The sequence below is a fragment of the Microcaecilia unicolor genome, chromosome 5, assembly GCF_901765095.1.
Source record: "Microcaecilia unicolor chromosome 5, aMicUni1.1, whole genome shotgun sequence".
In the NCBI taxonomy this organism is placed as follows: domain Eukaryota; kingdom Metazoa; phylum Chordata; class Amphibia; order Gymnophiona; family Siphonopidae; genus Microcaecilia; species Microcaecilia unicolor.
This window is the reverse complement of record NC_044035.1, coordinates 88,047,037-88,073,372: the sequence shown is the minus strand read 5'-3', so window position 1 is coordinate 88,073,372 and position 26,336 is coordinate 88,047,037. Positions and strand designations below refer to the sequence as shown.

General features: G+C 40.1%; 1 protein-coding gene across 2 annotated transcripts in view; it reads right to left on the bottom strand.

The window, feature by feature from the left end:
• PRKG1 (protein kinase cGMP-dependent 1) overlaps positions 1 to 26,336 on the bottom strand; it is a 1,533,271-nt gene that overhangs the window by 395,087 nt on the left and 1,111,848 nt on the right. For both annotated transcript variants that reach the window (XM_030203098.1, XM_030203097.1), the window contains exon 4: positions 91 to 196. In XM_030203098.1, coding sequence (XP_030058958.1) covers positions 91 to 196 — 106 coding nt within the window. The remainder of the gene's footprint in view (positions 1 to 90; positions 197 to 26,336) is intronic.

Genomic DNA, 26,336 nt, shown 5'->3' with positions numbered 1-26,336 from the left:
ACATCACAGCAATCATTGTGTATTCACAGGAAGTTGTTGTTAAATCCAGCACATTCACATATACGTTTAATTTATAAAAATGTATCAAACCTTTTTAAAAACTCCATATATTCTGTGTGCTTGATGAGGCCTGTTCTCATCATTATTGTTTGAAAACATTGTCGATCTATCGCCCAAAGTTTCACATTTGTGAGTGCTGAAAAAAATAAGGAAAAAAAAGTTTCATTATGTTTCTCATGTAAAATATAGTTTTATCAAGCTAAAGAGAAAATTCAGAAAATAGGGGAGGGCACATGAATTCTTAAGTAATGATTCCCAATAGACCAGACATCAACTGGCAGTTAATACCTGCCAAGGGAAAAAATTATTGACATAACACTAATGAACCTTAATCCAGATAGCACTTGGAGGATAAATTTATATGTCGGTATTTTAACATTTACACATGTACAGTATATGGTAACACACTCGCATAAGTAGAATCTTTTCCCCTAGGTATGATTTTATAAGTGTGCACATAGCATTGATGTATATTTTGCCAGAGAACATGCACAAGGGCAAGATTTGGAATGATCACACAAGTTCATGTATAGATTATAAAATCCTATAAATTAAGCACACTCAGCCCAGTATTCAAAGGATTTATGTGCCTAACTCTGAGAGTTATGTCTTATAAATTGACCACTTTAAATATTTACTAAGGCTGAGTACATAAATTTTAACTGAAAATTTCACTGAACTCTTAAACTTAGGAGCATAAAAGTGGGTGGTCACAGGGGCGAATTTAGGGTGGGGAAATTGTTAGGACCTTAGCACTGATTTTCAGCACTAGGCTAATCAATTAGCCTCATAAATCTAGGCAAACAAATGGAATGCTTACATTTAGCAGCATAAGTTTTGTGCTAATTTAAGATGAATTTTCAGCTGGAAACAGGGTACAAATTTAGGAGCCTACCTTAAGAGCATAAATTTAGGACTTCAACTTTTTTTGAATATTGGGCCTACTGTTTTGAAATTTAGACACAGGCATTTATTTACACCAACTCTATAGCTGCTGCAATGTTGGCACAAAGTATGATATGTATTTTATAAAGAAAAGTTGGTGCCTAATTCTCTTTATAAAATAAGGGGCCCCTTGCCATACGGCAACCTGTAACTACCATCTGCCCAACTCAAGGGCTGGTAGTAGTTCCACCCCTAGTGCGCGCCATTTCCGTCACTACAGAAAATCAGGTTTGATTGTCTAGCGTAGGAGTTGCCCAGCAGTAATTGGGCAGTGCCATGCACTGCTCGGTTACCACCAGGTTAGCGTGGGAGCCCCTACTGCCACCTCAATGTGTGACAGTAAGTGCTCCCCCCAAAAAAGAAATGGCTGCACAACAAGTGCGAACTTACCACACAGCCATTTCTTTTTTTGGCCTGTTCACCCACTGTGGTAAAAAGGGCCCTGGAATGCAGCAAAAATGGCCGCCAACACTAGCGCAGGGCCCCTTTTACCGCAGCTTAGTAAAAGGGCCCCTAAATGCTTAAGTAGATGCCTATTTTCAAGCTTGAAGTATGTGTCTCCTTTTAAAATTGCCCTCCAACTGTCAGCAAATGGCATTTCTAGCAAAAATATTGATATTAATGCTAACATGTTTGATTTATGGCTTCTTAAGGTTTCTTCTTATGACAGTTTTCACCAAGTTGGAAAGGGCAGAAATAGTATGACACAATAGTGTTTTTCCCCATCAACTGCAGCATTGGTAGAGAGTCCACACTCTGACAAAGAATAGAAAGTCTAGTAGCTCCTATAATGTCTCTCTCACATTCTCTCAACTGGTCTGTGCACCAATTCTCACCAAAGGAGGAACTGGTCATGACACAATGGCTGCAGTACCACTAGTAGCATAACTTTGTATAGACCTAAAGGGCCATCAGATTACATTGTTCTTCAGGACTCCAACACCTTCCATACAGTGAGAATATGTATGGTATAGGTAAGAGAGCATGAAAGCAGTGGTTTTTTGAGGATGTTGGTCTTCTTTATTGTGGGCGATAAAGCCCAGGCTATCCATCTCTCCCTGTGGCTCCTGGCTGCTGCTCTTCTGCTTTATCTCTGTGTACAACCAGTCATGTGCAATGACATAGTTATATACAGTTGGATGATACAATCATAGCCTCAAGAAAAGATGCTTTTGATTTTTGTAAAATTGCCTCAAAAAAAGTTACAATGAAAATACAGATCAGCTATATCAGTGAAAATGGACATTTTTATGGGATCAGCATTTTGTTTCCAACCATCAGATCACTAGACATGAAGCTGAATATTCCATGTCTTACAATATGTATTAACATACATTCATTCATAGAGAGAGTGAACTACGGATTTGGTGGCTCCAATTCTTATTTGGATTTAGTCATTTCATACTAGAGTCCTAGTTTCTGGTTAACTGAAGTTCAGCATGGATGAGAATGACTTTTCTAGACCAGTTTAGATTTGTCTGATTAAGATCAGTTTGCTCTTCTAAGAAATTCACTGTAAATTTTAATGCAAGCCATGTTATCTTTAAGCTTCAGTGTGAGCCAGTTCAGCTTTACCTAGCTTCCCAGCAAGGCAAGATGATTCTCATTTTATTGTACACATGGCAGATTATAAAAAGCAATATGAAATATATCATGCTGAAGAATAATACATACATAATCAAATACAAGTGCATTGAGTACAAGAATGAAGCATGAATAAAATTGTCAGCGAAGGACCCTCTGTGAGTTCCAAGAGACGTTAGCTTGGAAAATTTCCTCACTAGCTGTAGTAGTTTCCCTTTGTGATTGTTAGAATTGTTTGGATATATTCCCTTTTTGCCAGCCAAATTACTGTCATCTATTTCTTTGCATATTCCTTGTGGATGAGCAAGTTGGTTTTGACTTTCATGGTAAATCTATAAGTATACAGCACAAAAAAGCACAAAAGGGCCTCCAGAACTGGAACAATGGTACAATCTTTAATAAAGTGGACCCGACATGGACAATGTTTTGGCGCTCAACAGTGCCTGCCTTAGGGGTCTAACAAAATAAAAATGCATAATAAGCAAGACATGTTTATAAAATCATCATACACACAGGTGACATATATATTCAACTTATAAAGAATGTGTAAATAAAATATGAAAATAAAAATAAAATGTGCCTGAATAAAATACATATTGTTGAAAAACATATATCATGCATATGATCATGCCATATATAAAGCTTATTTACAGACAAGTAATTAAATAGAGAGGAAAGAGATTCATGCAAATATGGCCAGGTGTGTATTTATAGTGTTACAACAGAATAGGATCAGTGTCCATGTGGATGGTTGTGTGTATCTCTTCAGTGGAGAAATGTAAATATTTATACATCCAAAGTGATAATAAATGTCCATTTCTCATGAGTGCTTCAAGTGCATGTATGTGAGCCCAGTGCAAAACACAAAATGAATTAAAGTCTGAAAACCTTACCAACTGCCATTAGTCTTTGCAGGCTGAGATGAAATATGCATAAGGGTAATGGTAACAATATAAACACCATGGTATCTATTGATTGCATATCCATGCTGCAGACTTAAGAAACCGCAACATTAAAACAATATAAGCATACTTATTATTGCAGCGTCATAGTCTACGACAAGTATTTCGTTCAACCATATTGAAATGGTCAAATCTGAACAGCTGTTGGAGTATGCCGTTGTTCAATTAAAAAATGCTCCTACAGTCATAGCTAAAAATCCAATGTATATAGAATTTAACATTATAGTGTTTAAAATTAAATAATTAAAAATGCCCTGTCCCTACTATAATCAATGGAATCTACTTCCTACATGTCAGATCTAATAGAACTACCACCCTGGAACGCAAAAAAATCTTCCCGTACACCCCTCATTCTTCATCCTCCAAAATGCAAGGGTTTGAAATACAAATCAATGCATGCATCTACCTTTTCCTTTACGAGCACGCAGCTCTGAAATGCGCTACCACGCAACTTGAAAACGATCTATGAAATGACCAATTTCCGAAAACTATTAAAAACCTATCTCTTCGACAAGATTTATCACAAAGATCAACATGCAAATGTATAATCTTCTGCACTTCTAACACTGTCTTATAATGCCTTTTGCTTTCTAGCACTGTCTTATAATGTCTTATGCTTTAACACATTATATAATTCACCACCATGTAACACAAATCTTCTGTAAACCTAATGTATATGCACTCCTATTTCCAGTACCCATGATGTATTGTAAGCCACATTGAGCCTGCAAAGAGGTGGGATAATGTGGGATACAAATGCAATAAATAAATAAACCATTTACACAACCACTATCAATTCTCCCTTAGATATGAAGTGTACACAAAGGCACTGTGCTGAGAGAGGTCAAAGAGAACCACATGTATAAAAATATATAATAAAAGGCAAGTTCCTATATTGAGGAAAATCATATTCACATATAGATATATATGTAATTACTGTGCCTCTACCACTCACGTTTCACTTAAAAGAAACTGTACACTTAATCAAACCAGCTTGATCTCACATGAAACAGTACAGATTTTATATTCACAGTGTAGCAACTCTGTAGCTGGATTGATGGAAAGTCTCTTCCAATATGAAAATATATATGGGTGACCTAAGTTTATTATCTCGAGTGAACTATTGATATATATAACTAAAAACATAATATGAACTACTTCAGCCACAATTACTTATTTTTAGAGCCGATTGTACCAAGCACATTGCAATCGCTATTGCCGAGATTCTGAAAAACCGCCAAAAGAAGGGGCATGCGCATTACTGTACTTAAAAAGTGAGCAGGGGTCGTGTCGCTGTACCAATTAAAATAAATAGATAAGAATAAAAGACACACACACATCCTCATAATGTGAAAGATGGTGAATTCTATGTGATGTTGTATAAAGCACAAATTATAATAATACAAAAAATAGAAACATGTGCCCTGAAATTATGTGTAAGGTAAATGCATGTACTTTTCGTCTAGATTCAAACCTAGATGAAAATGTTCTGTATATATAGATCTGTTAAATCTTGCGGACATCTCTGTGTTGATCATTTATTAACTAGTGTGTTAATAATGTACTAATTGTATCAATACTTTGCTCTTCTCACACCGTTAATGACGATTGTCATTGTGATATAATGTAAGCCATATTGAGCCTGCAAAGAGGTGGGAAAATGTGAGATACAAATGCAGCAAATAAATAAATAAAATAATAATGTATGCAATGGATTTCTAAAGGTATACAAATCTTAACATGGACACAGATCTTCGGTATAGGTGGATCAATTGAATATCTGAGACATTCATTTGCAAATCAGAATAATCATGGGAGATCTGTAAGAGACAACTAGAAACAGCAAATGAATTGCCACTATAGTATAAACAGAAAGATAGGTATATGCATTCTATCAATCTTCTGTTGCAAAACTGTGCTTATGGTCATAGATAGAAGAGACATATCTAAAAGAACAAAATTTATATTAAAATAAATCACTAAAATAAATCCAGATTCCATAAGTATAACATAAACAGACTACTCAATATATGTTCTTCCAGCTCAAACCTCCCCTCATCTTTCCCCTATCCTTGAAGACTCATTATGCGTTTTTTTTTTTTTTTGGCTACTTTGCTCTGTCCCAGTGTGCTTTGGATTCCCTCTGTTATACTTCTTAAGGATAGGATAGAGGGTAATATCAGTTTTTAGCCATGACATTGGTGCGAATAATAAGAAATAAACTTGCATGATTGCTTGACAGAACAGGAGCAAAAGGTGGCAAGGCTGGACTGTCAAGTGAAACAGATAGTCCTTTGTGATTTACACATGTTAGATCTATTTGAGTCAGCAATAAGTTTTCACTCACGTATAATGAAACAAAAAACTCTATTTGGTCTAGTAGCACTACAGAAATTATAAGTAGTAGTAGTAATAATAGTAGTAGTAGTAGTAGAAGTTAGATGGGCTCATTTTCAAAACAAAAAAAAAATGTGCAAAAATTGACATAAGGTGGTAGATGGATATTTTTCTCTCAAAAATGTCCAAGTGGCAATTTTCAACACTATAATTTAGACGTTTTTCTCCACAGTTTTTCCAAATTTTAAGGGGCATGTTAGGTGGATGCTATGGGCAGGAAACCAGAAGACAATGTCATAACAAACTCTGCAAGCCACATTGAGCCTACAAATAGGTGGGTTAATGTGGGATACAAATGCAATAAATAAATAAAAAGATAGACATTTTTTTCTGCAATAATGAAACAAAACAAAAATTCTAGGGCGAAAATTACATTTTTGGCTAGACCTATTTCAATCACAAATAACTGACCAAAACATGCCCTAAATTACCATATGATCACTAGAGGGATTGAGGTACAACCCCTTTCTTATTCCTCCAGTGGTCACAGACCCCCTCCCAACCCCTAAGATATGACAGTGTCAGTACATACCAGGCTCAATGACAGCTTCAGATATGATGGCCATTCTTGTTAGAGCAGCATGCAGGACTCAGAAATACCCAAGTGGCTGGTGCATGAATTGTACAGAAGGGGACCCAGACCCTCCAAAAATCACTAAATACCTACTGTACCCTACACATAGATGGCATCTGCAAGCTTGAGGACTATTGTAGTGGCGTACAGTGAGGTACAGTAGATTTTTCTCTATTCCTGGAGGGCTCATCATAAATATAAAGAGGTTATGGTGAGATGTGTACCTGAGACTTTTTATGTGAAGTCCACTGCAGTACCCCTAGCCTACCCCTCTGCTCTGCTGGATGTCTGTGTGGCACATCTACTAAGAATGATGGCCCTCCAGACATCCTAATAACTGGTTTTAGGGCATTTTTCTCTTAGACGTGTTTTTTTCCAAAATGACCCCAAAGAAAAACACATTGAGCACAAAACATCTAGAAAAAGGCAATTTTTGAACAAAAAAAATAGATGTTTTTCAGCTTCAAAAATAGCTACATTCGCCACTTGATTTTTTCGATGTTTTGAGCAAAATGTCCATAATCGGACTTAGATGTTTTATTGAAAGTGCCCTTCAGAATAAGTTAAACATTTAACCATAATACGAAATGGATCTATTTGTACTTGAAATCAATGAACAGTTCAATGTGACTTAGGTAAACAGCTCATGCAAGGACTTTTGTCTCCCTAAGTAACTGCTTCCTGGAAAGCAGAATTTTCAGGATATATGGACAATCAATCCAGCAACTTACTCTTCTTCCTAAGTCCTAAGTCTAAGTTACTGCAGAACTGCAAAGCTGTACATAGAAGCTTATTCTCAATGCTATCATTATTCTCAACAATTGGATTCCCTTGTGGCATTTTACAGCAAAAATTGGCTGTTCACGAATGATCATCACCAAATATTGTTTCTGATACATCATAGAGCTGTACGACTCCTGACACAGGCATCATTTGCTGAAACACGACTGTGTCGAGTCCTTGAGTCCTTTTATCTGTGCCATGAATGCTGGTGATGAATTGAACGATAAACGCTTTACAAATTTCTTGGTGTGGTTCCATCTACCTTATTGCCTTACCGCTTCACTCTGTGAATTGCAAAGCTGCCCATTTCCAGGGAGGAGATTGTGAGCCAGACTTTGATTTCTGGCAGTCCTATCCTGATGCATTATAGCACCTGCATCAATGATTTCAATTGATATAATCAAGCACTACAAATACCACAGTACACTGGCAATCCAAATTCAAAGCCAGGACTGGCCAAAAAGTCTCCCTGGAACAGGGTAAGTTGGCAGCTCTGTTATTATCTGTGACAGACACATCATATTGGCAAAAATACCATATCTGCCATTATTATCACATGAAAGAGAACAATTCAACTTGAGAAGATCAGAAATACAAATCAGAGTTAATTTACAGATTTAGAGTTAGATTTGGATTTGCTATTTGACAACCTCAGTCAAGTAACCCCACATTTTCACTTGAGCCACATCAGGACGGAGTTAGCAATGATTGAGAAAATGAAATGAAATGAATTGAATGTCTCTATTTCCCCAATAGAGACTTAGCTCTTATTAAATGGAAACTGTTTCCTTATCCATAATTTATTATCTCCCCAATGTGTTTGACAGCTTCAGAGGAAAAGCTTGTTGTGCTATTTTAAAAATTTGCATTTTTTTCTGACCTAAAAATAATCCAGTGATACCAGAAATACAATTTAATTGTATGTCACAGTTTTTACAGTATGATACTATGAATACATCTAATAAAGTAATCTTTTTGTTTACATTTTATGAAATAAGATTCAAGAGTACTATGTTACTTATCAATGGGAAAAAAACATCTGGGAAAAGCCACTGCTTATCCCTGAGGTTAAGTTGCACGGAATCTTGCTGCTTTTTGGGACTCTGTCAGGCACCTGTGTCCTGGACTAGCCACTGTTAGAAATAGGATACTGGGTCTGACCCTCTATGGAAACTCTTCTGTTCTTATTAATAGGTAAAATATTCAGCCAGTAGTGATCAGTGTTTCTTTAAATGCTGACCACTGTTGGCTAAATTAGAGCTGGAAGATACAACAACAAGGCAGACCTCGTAAGAACACCGTTTTTATTAATAGATTAAAAGTTCCCAGAATTTCAACATAAAATGCCCGACATGGCCATGTTTCGCCAGTACAAATTGATGCGTCAGGGGCAGTGGGTCACCAGCTGATATAAAATTCTAAAATTAGCCTGGCTGGTGCAGCTGTTAAAACATAGCAGGCTAGATTCTGGGATCAGTCTCTCATTAAAACGCCTTGATTGCAGTAAAAGCTGGGCCGTAGCTGAATACCTGCAATCTATGGTGGTACGGCTGATATTCAGTGCCATCCCTGCATAGCTGCCTTTGGTGCAGTCCTTCATGCTCGGTCGGCTGTGCAGGCACTGGCACTGAATATTGCCCACATAACTCTCAGCTCATCCTGGACTCTGTCCTTGAACTACCCTGGCACTAACTGACATGTGCTACTGCAATCATGTTGGATTTTCGGTGGCACTGGGTGGTTAAATGCTGCTGAAAAACTGGGGATGGCCTGCTCCCTTAAATAGATACCAAACCCTAACCCTTAGGAACTGAGAATAAAATAGCTGTATCAGTTTTATTCCTAGCTCTGCTAGAAATAATATACAGTCTCCTATACAGAATTCAAAACAAGACTTTTCCTTTTAATTCTTCCTCACAGGAAAAAAAAAAAGACACTCAAGCACAGTAGACTTGAAAATGCTATAGCGTAGCATTTCAATGATAAAAAATTCTCAACTAGAGCTAAATAATCATACCCAACATGCATCTGAAACCTACTATCTGGAACTACAGGTAATACGGGTGCTGTAGTCAGTGGCGTAGCGAGGGCACCTGACACCCGGGGCGGGTCGCCGATGCGCACCCCCCCCCCCAGGTGCAGCACGATGCACCCCCCCCCTTCTGGAGTGCGTACTTACTTAGAAAGTGGGGCGGGAGGGCCGAACCGCCCCGAGTGCATGTCGCTGGGAGCTGCGTCGGCTCAGCTGGTTCCCTGCTCTCTCTGCCCCGGAACAGGAAGTAACCTGTTCCGGGGCAGAGAGAGCAGGGAAGCAGTGAAGCCGACACCCCCCTCAGTGGCGTGCACCCAGGGCAGACCACCCCACCGCCCCCCCCCTTCCTACGCCAGTGGCTGTGTCTACCCTGTGTGGTAAATGCAGGGCAGATGCATGACATGTCCCCTTCATTCATCACACAGGCTTTGCACATACCACATCTTAACTTTTGTGGTAAGTGCAAAAACATACCACATTTTGGTAAAAAAAGCCCCTACATTTTTAAAGGCATGCAGTGCTGGCCCATCCACTAGGCAGACTAGGTTGCTGCCCACATTTTACAGGGCAGCATGACACTGGAACTTATTTTCCAAGTTCCCTCTCATTCTTTCCCTCCCTCTATCACCCCCTCCCCTGTGAAGTGTTCAGCCTTTACCTCTCTTCCTTTGAGGTGGTGATGTGGCAGTTGACAGTTATAGAAAATGCATGGTGGCCAGCACAAGGCCTTGAGCATCCACATATGCTGAAGGTCTACTGGCTTCCACCCCCTCCAAAAGAGGAAGTCCAGGGAGCCAAGTGAGATGTCTACCTTTATATGATTCTATATCATGTCTAACTTTAGGAACCTCAGTTTAAGGTACTTATTATTCAGTTTAGTGCTTATAATCAGTTCAATTTTAAAGCACCAATTGTGACCTAAATTGACTACATAAGGTGCCTAAAGTTTGGCTGTAATTGTCCTTAGAATATTGGGCTCATATGATTATGCAATCTCACCAAGGGCGTAGCCAGACACCCAAGTTTGGGTGGGCCTGGACCCAAGGTGAGTGGGCAGAACTCCTCCTTGTCCTACAAGTGATTTGGTTTCGCCCTCTCTCGCCTGCATGCCATATGGTCTTTCAAACATCCCCTCTCCCCCGTATACCTTTTAAATAGCAGATTTTCACCAGCAGCAAACAGTTGTTGGAAGTTTTTGGCTGGTGGGGCTTGGGGTTTGCTGCTACTTGGTGGGCCTGAACCTAAAGTGGGCGGGCCTGGGCCCACCCCGGCCCACCCTTGGCTACGCCACTGAATCTCACTACTACAGATTCACAAAGTTTGATGTATGCGGTGCTGATTCTAGTTTATGATTTAGAAATTTTCTTCTCCCTTCTTCCCCCCTCCCTCCCCCCTCCCCGGCAGGGGTTTTGTATACTGAGTAGCTGGGCATTAAACCACATTCATCAATAATTTCTCTTCTTATGGAAACACCCATATGATTTAGGCTTCTAATGCTAACAGACGTATAATGACAGTATAGAAAACAGATATCCTGAAAAATGTTTAATATTAAAATTAGAAATTGTATTTAACAGCAATGCTACCAATCAAGTCTTGAAAGTGCTCAAGATAGATGTCACGTGTTAATCAGCAATTATCTGTTCAATTACAGTTGCTGTGTGAGGCAACATACACTTAGGCTGAAATGTAGAAAGGTGAGCTAGGATGAGTAATAACTGACAATTTAATCTCAAAACTTCTAGGTGAGGAAGTAAAAAGAAAGATATCTGTCAGCATGTATGTGTGAATTTTTATCAGTGGATAAGAATTACTGGAATGATTCTGGAAAATTAAATATCTTTTTTCCTGAAGGGAAAACAACCTTCAAAACCACCAGCATAAGTTCAAAATGTACCAGTCGATATTCAACCACTGGTTGTCAGTATTATTTAAATGCTTGCTGCCTCATATATATTTTTTTAGACATTTAGTGCCAGTAGCTGGATAACATCAGGCACTGAATATCTGGGTATAACTTGGATGGCTTTAACTGTCCAATTACCAGTGATATTCAGATCGGCAACCGGATAATGACAGGACAGTCTTTTTGCCATCCTTAACTTTATGTGGGCGGTTACCTGTTTAATGAGCTGAATATCGCCACTAACTAGGAATCTCCTGGCTCTGCCCAGTACTGTCCCAGTCCAGATAGTGCTGAGGTGGCCTGTCCAGATTTTCAGTGACTCTATGCCACTGAAAATCCAGGTATGTCCCACTGAACACCAGCTCGGCAATGTTTAAGATGGTATATATATATATATAGTAGAATGAAATTCTAATCGTAGCTGAAAGACACAAAACATATGATTTTAAGTTTAATTTGTACGCTGCCCTGTTATGCTCCTCAGGAAGGTCTGTATATTAAATTCTTTAAACCTAAAAAAAAATCACAATCACAAATTGTAGGTTGTATGTAACATGTCACTAAATTAGTTCCATGACTGATTAAAAGAAATCCTATATAATAATTCTCACCTCCAACAGGATGTGCCTGGGACCGTGCCTGCCGGAAGTGGTCTGCTAGGCAGGCACGCACTGACCTCAGTGACATCAGTGACAGACAATTTGGCAAAGCAAAACAATCTGAGTGCTGGCCATTAGGACACAGGGTTGATGGGAGAGTTTTAAAAGACTGAAGGAACCGAAAGTGTTAAATGGGGGGAGGGGGGAGTTCTGAAGGACTAAAAGACATGAACATTTGGGAAAGGAAAACAATCTGAATGCTGGCCATTAGGACACAGGGTAGATAGGAGAGTTTTAAAAGACTGAAGGAAACGAAAGTGTTAAACTGGAGAAGGGGGGGGGGGAAGTTGTGAATGACTGAAAGACATGCAAATTTGGGACAGGAAAGCAATCTCAATGCTGGCCATTAGCACACAGGGTACATAGGAGAGTTTTAAAAGACTGAAGGAACCAAAAGTGCTCGGGGGGGGGGGGGGGGGGGCAAGTTCTGAATGAATTAAAGAAATGAAAATTTACAAGAGGAACACAATCTGAATTCCGGGCATTTGTACACAGGGTAGATAGGACATTCTTTTAAAAAAATGAAGGACGTGAAAGAATTACATCTTGGGGGAGGGGTGAGGAGGAAAGCGGTGGGGTATCCGGATACTGGGCATTAGGGCCACGGGGATACATAGACTTTTGAAAGCCTTAAGGAAACCAAAGTGTGGGAAGGAGGAGGAAAAGGAGGGGAGGGAACGGGGTGAGGGGCATTAGGAACAGGGGAGGGGGCCCTGTCACACACTCTCATTCTCACATACACACTGTCACACAGACAGTCTCACTCTGTCACACACCCGCACATTCACTCTGGCTCTCTCTCTCAAACATACACACTCCCAGGAAAACATTGCTAGTGCCCGTTTCATTCATTCCAGAAACGGGCCTTTTTTTACTAGTAATATTATAAAATTAAAATTAGACAGACAACTGCCAATCATACAGATCAGAGAAGATATAAATGATTAACCTGTGCAGATGCAATGCAACGTTTATCAGCCACATTTGTAGAGTTACTGCTTATCTGGATAATTTGACCAGCTGCACAGGGGCACTGTGGCAAAGAAGGAAACACTACTGTTGCGGTGACTAAAGTGAAAGTATGAAGAGAATAACCCGCATGGCTCAGAAGCCTGGATTAAGACCAACTCTGAATCTGGCAATATAGGAAAAGGCAAAATGACAGAAGCAAAGCTGGTTGGATACCACCACAGACAGATGAGTCAGAAGTAGCCAGGGGACACAGTGCAGGATTGTAACTGAAAAAAGGTAAAGTACAATGCTTTCATTTTAAACAAAGGCCTGGGGAAATACCATCAGACTCCTTCCACAGAAACCTGGAGAGTACAGCCTTTTCAACTTGTTTTTCATCCAGGAGATGAGAAAGGCTATGGAAGTGGAAACAGCCACAAGATATCAATGTCTTCTGTTATGTTCTGCATAGCCTATTCAATTAATCATCAGGAAATGTTACAGCCATTGCCAGCTACTTAAGCCTTTCCCCTAAATTCTTGATCTATTACTGAACTACACTGTCTCCATTTCTAACTAAATCATTGATCCCAAATGGACTATGACATCAACTTCAGAAGCCCTTTCTTCTGCTTTTATACTATCTGCTAGGTATCTGATTTATTTGTTTCCCCTGAATGTGCCCCCAAGTTAATGATCTGATCAGTGACCAGCAGAAGATGGAGTTTACCAACCTAATAGAATCTTTTGACATTGCACCCTCTCCGAGTCTAAATTAGGCATCAGGATTTACACCAAGTAAAACATGGCGTAAATTGTCATGAGTAAATTTAGTCACATGGAGAGATGCTCGGCATAATACTATATACCACATGGAAATTTAAGCCTATTCTATACAATTTAGGCATACTATAGAGAACACACCTAGACATATTTTTTTTCCATGTGGAATTTTCAAGTGCCATAAATAGAATCTAGCCCATGGTGCTTACTTTGATGATGAACATGCACATGGGCAGCATTTGGGCAGAGCATAGGCAGAACATACAAGTACACACATACATGATAAAATACTATGATTATGTATGCTCTTGCTGACATCTAGGCAAAGGCATTTCAACCAGCCCTATGGTTCATATAAGGGATCACACATTAAGTCAAGGAGTGTTTCTGGCCGACTGGCACGAAGGAACCATAAAAACGTCAAATATTAAAGGAGACCAAATAGATCCCTGGTGTATGTCACAGGGTTAGATTCAGGATGAAGGACAGTGTTGACTCAGTGCCACCATTTGTGGTCTATCTCGGAGAAAAGAGACAAACTAATTTATTATTAATTTCTAACAATCCTATTCCCTTCAACCAATCTGTCAATACTTTGTGATCATTTTTGTCAAAAGGTGCATACTTTTCCTCATACAATAGATGTCTTACATTGCAGTTTTAGTAGGCACCTGTTATAAAATTACTGCTCACATGCCTTTTCAGTTGTCTCTGACTTAAAGGACCATAAAATATTGACAGATTTGTTGAAGGGAGTAGGATTATCAGGAATTATAATAAACTGGTTTGTCTGTTTTCTCTGTCATAGACCATACATGGTGGCACTGGGTCTTTCATCTTGGGTCTAGCCCTGTGACCTATCCCAAGGGTCTGTTTGTCTCCATTTATTATTATTATGGAATTATATCCCACATTATCCTGAAAATACGCTTGCGTTCATTTCTCTTTAACATGTTTATGGATCCTTTGTGCCAGCTTTTAGAAAGGAGGTATGTTTTTGCTAATGATGTTCAGGTGATATTTTCTGTTGTGAAGACGGAATGTGATGAACAAATGGAGATCACATGCCATTCTGCTGATATATCTTCTTGAAATAGAAACAGTACATTGAAGTTGAATGCAAAAAAGACTGAGTCCTTGTTAGTTGAGTATGAGGAAATTGATAAGGATATTAGTGTCCAGAAGAGCATATGTCACCGGTAATTCAGGTAGCACAAAGTTGGGCATTTTAGTTGATTCAGGTCTTCTCATGCATTCATAAATTTTCACATTAAAAGGAATATCATTTGGACATCTATGTATGATTAGACAACTTTTCTTACTCTTACTATGACCCATATTTTGGTTATTTCTAGACTGGACTACAGTAGCACTATGCTGATAGGTCTACCAAAGAAACACTGCTTACTGCCATACAATCAATGTTCCCTCCAAGGTGCATGGGACACCACCACCTATGTTTATAGCATCAAGGATGGTGCAGTAATCTGGCTGTTTCATTCAAACACATGAAGCAGGTCCCATGGAAGTCCCACAAATCCTGCTTGCCCCATGCAATTGAAAATACGAGACTGCTGCAGCACCTCAGATGGTAAGAACAGAGACAGCAGACTCCTGTGCACATGTTTAGTTGGGAGATTGAAACCAGAGATTCTGTTAACCTTATGTTGCAAGAGCTCTATTAGTTACCAACACAGTTCCATATTACAGATTTTGGTAACAATCTTACTGACAGATTGGAATAGTGGAATTAGTATAATCCCACCATGGAAATAAAATCTTTGCAAAATGATTTGTTGCATGTGCTCCTCCCACCAATAGAAGTACAAAGTTAGAAATTTCAGCATTCACCCACTTTCAAATTTTATATGCTGGATGCCATGCCAAACTCCCCCCCCCCCCCCCCAACCCCCATGTATTAGAACTACAGAATTTTGGCTTAAGGTAAATAACAGCAAACTAACATGTTTCTTTTCATTTGATAAAAAAGATCAGCCCCTTTTACCAAACAAATGTCACTGCTCCCCAGATGAATGAAGAAGCAATGTGGCAATGACATATATTGCTCCTCCAGAAGTAAAGGCAGCAGCTAGCATCAGCTCAAGTCCCGGATATCCACCCAGTGGATCTTGATCCTGGTAGGCACCGACCACATAAACAAACCCCACAGAGATTCTGAAGGCCTCTTTTTAGTCCATAATACAATGGGATGACCACACTTGCATACTTGAGAGTGAGGTCCTGAAATATAGACTGACAAAGCAGAACATGCAGACCAAGAAATTAACAGCAGGTAAATTAATCCACATGAAAATGCCAGTACCCTAAATGCTGAATTGCTTGTGCAGAGAAACATTAGCTGGCTGTAAAAGTTCCCAGGGGCGTGTCGGAGGTGTAGAGAAGGCGGGACTGGGGCGTGCCTAACAGATGGGTGTCCTCAACCGATAATGGAAAAAAGAAGGGCATCCCTGACGAACACTTGGCCGACTTTACTTGGTCCTTTTGTTTTTACGACCAAGCCACAAAAATGTGTCCTAAATGACCAGATGACCATTGGAGGGAATCGGGATGACCTCCCCTGACTCCCCCAGTGGGCACTAACCACCTCCCACCCCACCCCCCAAAAAAACAACTTTAAAAACTTTTGTCTTTTTTTTTTTTAGAGTACGGGTGAAGGACCTCCTCTGCCCTTGCGACGGCAGTTGAGGATGTCCTTCGCTATTTATTTATTTAGATTTTGCTCACACCGTTTTCAGTAGTAGCTCAAGGTGTGTTACATTCAGGTACACTGGATATTTGTATGCCTCCGTCCCTGTGACGGCAGTTGAAGACGTCCAAAATATGGATATTTGTGAGAAGGACATCCATACCTGGATGTTTTTGTGAGAAGGATGTCCATGCCTGTTATGCCTCTGACACCCCTTTATTTATTTGGATTTTGAATCACAAGTAGTAGTAGTGGGATTTGAACCAGCAGCCTCTGGATTGCAAAACTAGTGTTCTAACCACTAGGCAACTCCTCCACACCACACCACTCCACTCCCTTGAAATTTGGCCATTTCTGTGGGGAGGGGGGGCAGCATGCAGGTCCCTAGGGGGGGGAGGTATGTGTGTGTCAGCGGAGGCATAATGAAGGCGTGGACAACCTTCTTTCAAACATTTTGGACGGCCTCAACTGCCCCCCCCCCCCTCCACAGGGATGGCCAAATTTCACAAGAACAGAGTGGAGTGGAGGAGTGGCCTTGTGGTTAGAGCACTGGTCTTGCAATCCAGAGGTGGTTGGTTCAAATCCCACTATTGCTACTTGTGATACAAAATCCAAATAAATAAAGGGGGTGTCAGAGACATAGCAGGCATGGATGTCCTTCTCACAGAAACATCCAGGCATGGACATCCTTCTCACAGAAACATCCAGGCATAGATGTTATTCTCACAAACACCCACATTTTGGACATCTTCAACTGCCATTCAGGGACAGAGGCATACAAATATCCAGTGTACCTGAATGTAACTCACCTTGAGCTACTACTGAAAAAGGTGTGAGCAAAATCTAAATAAATAAATAGCGAAGGATGTCCTCAACTGCCGTCACAGGGACAGACACATATCCAAAGGAGGTCCTTCACCCATACTCTAAAAAAAAAAAAAGACAAAAGTTTTTAAAGTTGTTTTTTTGTTTTTGGGTGGGAGGTGGTTAGTGACCACTGCATACCTTTCTCCATTCAGTTAGTGCATCAGTTAGTCCACTACAGTGCCCCCCCCTAGGGTGCCCGGTTGGTGTCCTGGCATGTCAGTAGGACCAGTTCACTATGAATGCTGGCTCCTCCCATCACCAAATGACTTGGATTTGGTCATTTTTGAGATGGGCGTCCTCGGTTTCCATTATCGCCGAAAACTGGGGACGACCATCTCTAAGGTCAACCTAAATGTTGAGATTTGGGCGTCCCCGACCATATTATCGAAACAAAAGATGGACGTCCATCTGATGCCCTCATTAGTTTAAAAAATAGAAATATAGCCCTTGGTACAGTACATCTGATTCAAACAACTGAACTGTCACTTCTACAATGATATTGCAGCAATTATCATGTATTAGCTTATCCCCAAGAAATACTACTCAGATCACCAAATATTTTGTACCGATAGTTTATAATGATAGTTCATTAAAATTTTGAAAGATGAGATTCTTTTGGCAGGTGAATAGAGATTGTAAATGGTTTATATTTCTGTTCTTTTTGGAACTTGAGTTTATATAAGTTTCTATTGTTGAAAGATTGTCAATAAAAATATTACAAAGAAAAAATTCAGCTATGTAGTAGCCTTTTAAGCTTGCTCTTTTCTCTTGATGTCGATTGCACCTTCAATCATTTCCTTACTTCCTTTAATCTTGATCCCTTCCTTTATATCTCCTGGTCTATCATGCACTGCTTTGTGGCCTCAAAGTCAACATAAAGTATATTCAAGTTTAAAACTGGCATTCTGCAAAAGTGTGCTGAAAATAAATAGATAAAATGCAAAAGCATTTTCAAGGCTATACTTGTGCATTCAGTCCTCCTCGTGTGGGCTCTGTTCCTTCTATTCTTCTTTTGCTCCTGATCTTTCTTCTTACACTTAGAGGGGATAACCGACCACTAAATTGGAACTACTGCTGGCCCAAAGCGGCTGCTGGGGGTAGTTCTGGCTGAAGCACACACCATTTCCAGTGCTCCATAAAAAATTTTTTCTCTAGCATGGTGATACGGTAATCAGGCATCGCTGCGTGCTGCCCAGTTACCACCGGGTTACTGCAGGAGGTCTTACCGTCACCCACTGAGGTGGGCAAGGGTGGGGGTTATTTTACTGCATGGCCATTTTGGGGGGCTTTTTACCCACTGCGATAAAAAAGGCCCCGGCACATGGGGAAAATGGCCCCTTCCATTACCACAGGGCCCTTTTCCCCACAGCTTAGTAAAAGGACCCCTTAATGAGTTATACACGTCAATTCTAATTATTGCCAATTACTGCTCATTATTGCTTATTAAGCGCTGTTAAAAACACTGGTTTGTTAAGTTAATTAAGTTATGCGAGTTGTTATAGAATATGCTTGGATTTTGGCACAGAATGCTAGGCATGATATATAGAACCCAGCAATTAACTTTAGGCATGAGTACTTATGCTAGTTCAATGGCTGGTGTATATACTCACGCCTGTTGGTAGTTAGGCACGTAAATTCTAGTATTTTAGAAACTGTGCTCATTGGTGCTAGGCATGCCCCTGACCTACCCATCTCTCTCCTAGGTCCAAGCCCCCTTCAGGTTGAGCACTATAATTAGCACAACTTCACACTAAAATCTATAAATGGTACTGAAAAATGGGTGCTCAAAAAATGGGTACTAAGCACTATGCTATACAGCGCACACACCCTTTATAGAAAAGAACCTAACTTTAGGTGCCAGAGTTATTCATGCTGAAACCTGGTGTAAATGCTAACACCAAAGTTAGGCGTGCAGAGGCAGTATTCTATAACTATGGGACCTGTTTACTAAGCTGCAGTAGTTTTGATGTGTGAAATTGGCATGCACTGGGCTATTTTTTACAGTGGTTGGGGCAGTAAATGGCTATGTGTTTAAATTAAAAGTAGTGTGCAATTATTGTAACTAGTCCCCCCCCCCCAGACAGGGTTAGTTCCCAGAGAGGTGGTCTCAGGACAGCGATGTTATAGTCGTGACTGCTGTCAGAAAACCCACTCAGGATTAGGGGACTAGTGCAGGATACTATCCTCGTCTTCCGCCCTCAAAGGACGGAAGAGGAATTAAAACTAAAGTTCAGGATTTTTCTGATAAAGGAGAACAACTTAGTTTCCCATGTTGTTTAAACAGTTTTAATTTAATAACTTGAGCATTTAAATCGAACATAAACTCAACTCTCTTGTACAGTTAATCAAACTTTGCTTAAAACTCTATAACCAAACATATAATACTTTTTTTTATTATTAAAATAACTTTCTATCTTCCTACAGATAAATCAAACTTCTACTTGTATCCAGCGCACTGTCAGATAAGTGTCTCTTTCTTTAACCTTTTCCTTGGGAGATGTAAATGTTATTGTGTATCATTCACGTGAGTATAGTTTGACAAGAATTTGATTCTTTGCTTTGCTCTCTTTTCAGGGTTTCAGCCAATTTTCTTTGCCATGGACTTTTGGGTAAGTATCTCTTTTTTTATTTTCTTTCATGTATTTCTGTGTATATTTCTTTCCTATTATGTTTCTTGTTCAGTGTATACAGTTACTTAGCTGTAGAAGTTTTGTTTCTTTCTCTTCCCGGCCTTGCTTGCGTTGGAGCTCGTGAGTTGTCCGGTTTTCTTCACTTTTTCTATGGTCTTCCTCCTTCACCTCTCTCTTAATTAAAATAATTGGAAGGAAAACCTTACTCTTCCTACTTTCTTCTTTTAATAATCTTTATCAGGGAGTGCTGTTAACAGCGGAACTGTGGGCTCTATTTAAGTAAAATCAATATAAATAAATGGCCCTTACTTTCCAGCGCCTATGCTATTGATTTATTTTCCCTACTTATTCAGAGAGAGATTTACCGTCCCTTTCACACAATTACTCTTTCACATCTCTCAATCACTCTTATTCAAACTCCCATTTGTCAATTTTCCTTAAACTATGACTCTACTTTCCTTGAATTATTCCTTAAATTTATCCCTAAAACCTTACCCAAATACCCCTTAAGCTACTATTACTATTACCCCAATAACCCCTTATTAACCAATTCCACTTAACTCCTACCATATACCCCAGTTCATACAAACCTACCAACATTTTAAAACTTATACTATAAATCACACCTTCCTTACACACCTTACTTTCATTTACCATCAATCACCAGAAACTTTCCCCAAAATCCTAACTTTTACCCTTAAAACCCTCCTCTCACTACCAGCACCTCCACAACACCTCCACTCTCTCTGACCAACAATCTCACTCTGTCCAACTGCCCACTCCCCGGTTGCCTTGGTAACCAGCCTTGGCTTGCGTTCCAAACCAGCCTTGGCGTGCGTTCCAAGACCCTTCCAGCCAATCCGTGACTAGTATCAACATTCCAATCTCCACTGCTGACCAGCGGAATTCTGGCCAGCAGTGCAAAATCCCCATTTTAACCCCATAGAAACTAATGGAAAAGTAATAAAATTAAATAAAACCCTATAAAACTATATCCGAATCACCCCAAAATTTCTACACCAATTAAACTTCCCATTCCCTATTAAATCCTGCTTTTGAAATTTAAAAATACCACTTTTTACAGTCCGCCCGCAATTATCTCTCCTAAACCCCCCTCAAAAATCCCAAAATAATTTAAAACCCACTCTAAAAATTCAATCCCCCTCCCCTCTACCTGCTACGTCGAATTTAAAATTTTACCATGTAATTAACCCCTTAAAACCCACACTACACCAGAACACCCCCAAAAAATATTAAAATTTAAAATGTAACCCCCCACAAAAATAAACAAAAATACCCCGATCCCAAATATGCAAAAATATTTCCAATCCGTCAAACCCCCGATTTTTTAAAAATAAAAAACCCAATTTATGCAAATTAAAAATAAACCAATTAAAATTCCGGGCCAAACGACCCCTTACCTTAATGAAGATTTTCCCCTCACTTGATCCCAACCAACGGATCCGGTCCCGCTGGTCCTGGCCCGAAAACGGAGTCAAAAATAAAAAAGAACCGAAGCCGGCCCAAAATTTAGGCCCCGGCTTCGGCCTACTCGCGAAGACGCGCGATCCCGAAATGTGCATGAGGCACGCTGCCTCATGCACACGCGCGCCGACGTCTCCTCGCCGGCCATTTTTTCTCTAAAAAAAAAACCCCTCCGCAGCGCTCCTTCCCCTCACGAGCGGCCAGCAGAGCCCGACGACACCGGGAATGCCCATTTCGTGGCTACACGTCCGGGGACGTGCTCAATAGTCCCCGGACCTACAAAACAGACGTGCTGCCTCCCGCAGCGCCTCTCCTGGCACCAACTCGGCCCCCGAACCCCGGAGCAAAACAGCCCTAAAACAGGGCCCGAAGACCCATAAAATCGTCGCGCTGCCTGCTGCAGCGCCCCTTCAACCACCGGGGCCCGAATCGGCCCGAAAAAGCCCGTCTTCGTCTCTCCACACCCGGGGACATACCCAATTGTCCCCGGGTTCGAGACTACACCGCTGCCCCCCCCCCCCCCAGAACGACCCGAAAAGCCTCCCCAGCTTCCCTAACGGGCCTGAAATCGGCCCCGAACATCCAATCTCTCCCCGGACTCCCAAATTTAGAATGCTGCTTTTCGCAGCACCCCTCCTCGGCCCCAACTCAGCCCCGAATCCTCGGAGGCCCCAGACCGGACCCCGGGTAAGTTTTTTCTTTCTTTTTTTTTCTTAAACCCTAGGTTACATTATTTACTGCCTGAGCCCTTACCAACACTCATTGACCTGGTGATAAGGGCTCACGAGCTACTTGTGAAGTTATCAGGCAGCGCCTGTCAATGTAGCCGTGCTGCCAACTACCACCAGGAACACCCCCATGGTAGAAAATAGAAAACTATTTCTATCGTGGGAAACAGTGTGTACCAACTTTGAAATTACCGCTGGGTGCCCGTGTTACCTTGGCGGTAGTGTCGATTTGGCACACACTACCCAAGCATTAGCCTTACCGCTGCTTAGTAAAAGGGCCCCTATGTGCACAACATTTTTGCATGCCCTTGACACGCCAATGGCCACCACCTCTTTTGAGTTACATCCTAGTAGAGTTAGGCGCCATGCCTTAAAGAATAGCACACAGCCAGATGTGTGTGCAAATTGTAATGAATGCCAATTAACATCAATAATTGCTTGATAGCACCCAATTATTGGCAGTTAAGGGCTCATTATGCAATTAATTTGCATGCACATCTCAGCCATATGTACAAATTTGGGCATGCAAATCTGGGCACCATATATAGATTCCAGGGTTAAGTGCACAATCATGCACTCAAATGTTTAAAATTAGGATGATAGTCGGTAATTTTATAGTAGGTTGCATAGATTGAGAGGGCAAGAAGATATTTGTAGTATAAAGATACACAGGTGCTTGTGTCTTTATAAATTACCTTCACACATCCTGCAGAAATCATAAGTGAAAGACATAGACATTTATACCTGTCCTCTGCTCAAACTTGATCCAAGAAAATGCCTACTCTGGTCACACTGTAGTAATTGTGCATATTTTTACACATGGGATAATTGAATACAGTATTCTATGCATGATTACTGTAAAATACATATGAAAATGTCTTCATCAATTGTGGTCTAAGGAGTTAATTCTATGATGAGCTGCCTAGATTTAGGTACTAAAAATGTGCATAAATATCAGTATTCTAATATATATATACATATTTGGTTTCAACAAGGAAGATGAATGAATGACGTAGGTCTGATTGAGTTCCCTGATTGGTTATCGCGAGTTAGACAATACCATTCTATTAATTTAAATTTACTTGGAAGATTCTGCAGTCATATTGAACAGGACTGCGGGAGAGGAAGTGTTGATATGTTACATGAGGTGCTGTCGGATCAAAGTTTAAAGTCTTTTATTCCTTATATACCTACTGCTTTTGATGTTCATGATATTCTGATTTTTATGAGACAAACCCTTGATACAGCCATATGGGGGCTCCCAGTTTAATATCGGGAGCTGATATTAGAATACAGCTTGCCGGTTTAACATTTCACCATTTCAAAATATCTACATTTAAGCCTAGCCTCGTGTATACAGCACAGTTTATAGTTATCTCTGCTTTTTGCCTGCATTAAATAAAAATTACAATTTCTTTTTAATGTCAGGTGTATTCACCAGGTGGAATGTGACTTTAGTTTAAAATTAATCCATCTGTAGAAAGTAAACCCTAGGAAAGAACATTTTTTATCAGTAATCTGATAAGCAGAACTCCATCTGTTGATTCAATATAAACAATCTCTCCATGATCTATGGATGCAGTATGTTTTTTTATACAAATCATTTGCTCAGGGTTGCAAAAATCTGCATTTGAACTGTCATATCTCATATTGCACAGTGAAAAACCAGAATGTAAACCCTTCTAGTCATTTTTATAGGATTAGCTATCAGTATTACATTTTTGAAATTGAATGAATTTTCATTTTCTTTATTGAAGCAGTGATACTTGGTGCAACTGTGACATAGTTTGCAAATGATTTAAGAAGTCAGGTGTAGTAACTACAGTATAATAAGACAGATCAAGTGATAGAGCTGTTTTCTAAATAATAACTGCTTTACCTGATATAGCAATTATTTATTGCATCTATTAAAATATGAAAAACAGAATTTATAGTTCACCATGTAATTACAGTTATAGATTTTATGCAGGTAAACACATTTACCCATGTAAACCAGTAAATAAACCAGTACTTTTACAACCAGAAAAATAGAGCAAGGGTGTGTGTGTGGGGGGGGGGGGGGGGGGGGGGGATGGTTGATAAAGGGTCATGGTAAGTAGTGTATGCATTTTGATTTCAGCAGCATTGTATGGTTTGCTGGAAAGTTGTGCTTTAGTGTAGGGGACACCATGACTAAAGAAGTCAGTCAAACAGAATCATAGAAAATGAGTGGAGGAGTAGCCTAGTGGTTAGTGCAGTGGACTTTGATCCTGGGCAACTGAGTTCGATTCCCACTGCATCTCCTTGTGACTCTGTGCAAGTCACTTAACCCTCCATTGCCCCTGGTACAAAATAAGTACCTGAATATATGTAAACCACTTTGAAAGTAGTTGTAAAAACCTCAGAAAGGCAGTATATCAAGTCCCATTTCCCTTCCCTTTCCCAAATAAAGGCTATATAGCATATCCAGTCAGCCTGACTACACCAACTACTAAGCTGTATAATTCTTTCCTTTCCATCAGAGATCCTCTCTGCATGTTGACTTGAATTCAAACATAGTTCTCACCTCTTCCACCTCTACTGAAATGCAGTTCCAAAAATCCTTCTCTTTCTAAAAGAACTGTTTCCTTAGTTTACTCTTGTCTGCCACCTTTCATCCTAAGTGCATAGGTATTGCCATACTGGCAAAGACCAAAGGTCCATCAAGCCCAGTATCCTGTTTCCAACAGTGGCCAATCCAGGTCACAAATACCTGGCAAAATCCCAAAAAAGTACAAAACATTCTATACTGCTTATCCCAGAAATAGTGGATTTTCCCCAAGTCCATTTAATAATGGTCTATGGACTTTTCCTTTAGGAAGCCGTCCAAACCTTTTTTAAACTCCACTAAGCTAACCACCTTTCCCACATTCTCTGACAACAAATTCCAGAGTTTAATTACACATTGAGTGAAGAAAAGGTTTCTCTGATTCGTTTTAAATTTACTACATTGTAGCTTCATCGCATGCCCCCTAGTCCTAGTATTTTTGGAAAGCGTAAACAGACACTTCACGTCTACCCGTTCCACTCCACTCATTATTATGTAGACCTCTATCATATCTCCCCTCAGCCGCCTTTTCTCCAAGCTGAAGAGCCCTAGCCGCTTTAGCCTTTCCTCATAGGGAAGTTGTTCCATCCCCTTTATCATTTTCGTCGCCCTTCTCTGTACCTTTTCTAATTCCACTATATCTTTTTTGAGACGTGGCAACCAGAATTGAACACAATATTTGAGGTGCGGTCGCACCATGGAGTGATACAAAGGCATTATAATATCCTCATTTTTGTTTTCCATTCCTTTCCTAATAATACCTAACATTCTATTTGCTTTCTTAGCTGCAGCAGCACACTGAGCAGAAGGTTTCAACATATAATCAACGATGACACCTACATCCCTTCCTTGGTCTGTTACAACTAACGTGGAACCTTGCATGACATAGCTATAATTAGGGTTCCTCTTTCCCACATACATCACTTTGCACTTGCTCACATTAAACATCATCTGCCATTCAGACGGCCAGTCTCCCAGTCTTGTAAGGTCCTCTTGCAATTTTTCACAATCCTCCCATGATTTAACAACTTTGAATAACTTTGAGTCATCAGCAAATTTAATTACCTCACTTTTTACTCCCACCTTTAGGTAATTTATAAATATGTTAAAAAGCAGCGGTCCTAGCACAAACCCCTGGGGAACCCCACTAACTACCCTTCTCCATTGAAAATACTGACCATTTAACCCTACTCTCTGTTTTCTATCTTTTAACCAGTTTTTAATCCACAATAGAACACTATCTTCTATCCCATGACTCTTCAATTTCCTTTGGAGTCTTTCATGAGGTACTTTGTCAAACACCTTCTGAAAATCCAGATTCACAATATCAATCGGCTCACCTTTATCCAGATGTTTGTTCACCCCTCCAAAGAAATGTAGTCGATTGGTGAGGCAAGATTTCCCTTCACTAAATCCATGTTGACTTTATCTCATTAATCCATGCTTTTGAATATGCTCTGTAATTTTGTTCTTTATAATAGTCTCTACCACCTGGGTTTAAGGGATATGTAAAGTGGACGATGTTGTTTGGAATCTTGACAATTCTGAAAACCTGGCGGTCAGATTTGAGACCACCAGTATCACTTTGGCGCTCTCTGATGATTCAACAAATGAAGCTCGACAGATGCAGGGTGCGTACACTGGACAGTGTGGAAGGAGAGGTGTTCCGGAAATTATGGGAACCTTTATGGCTGACCATGCCATCCCGTGCGAGAAG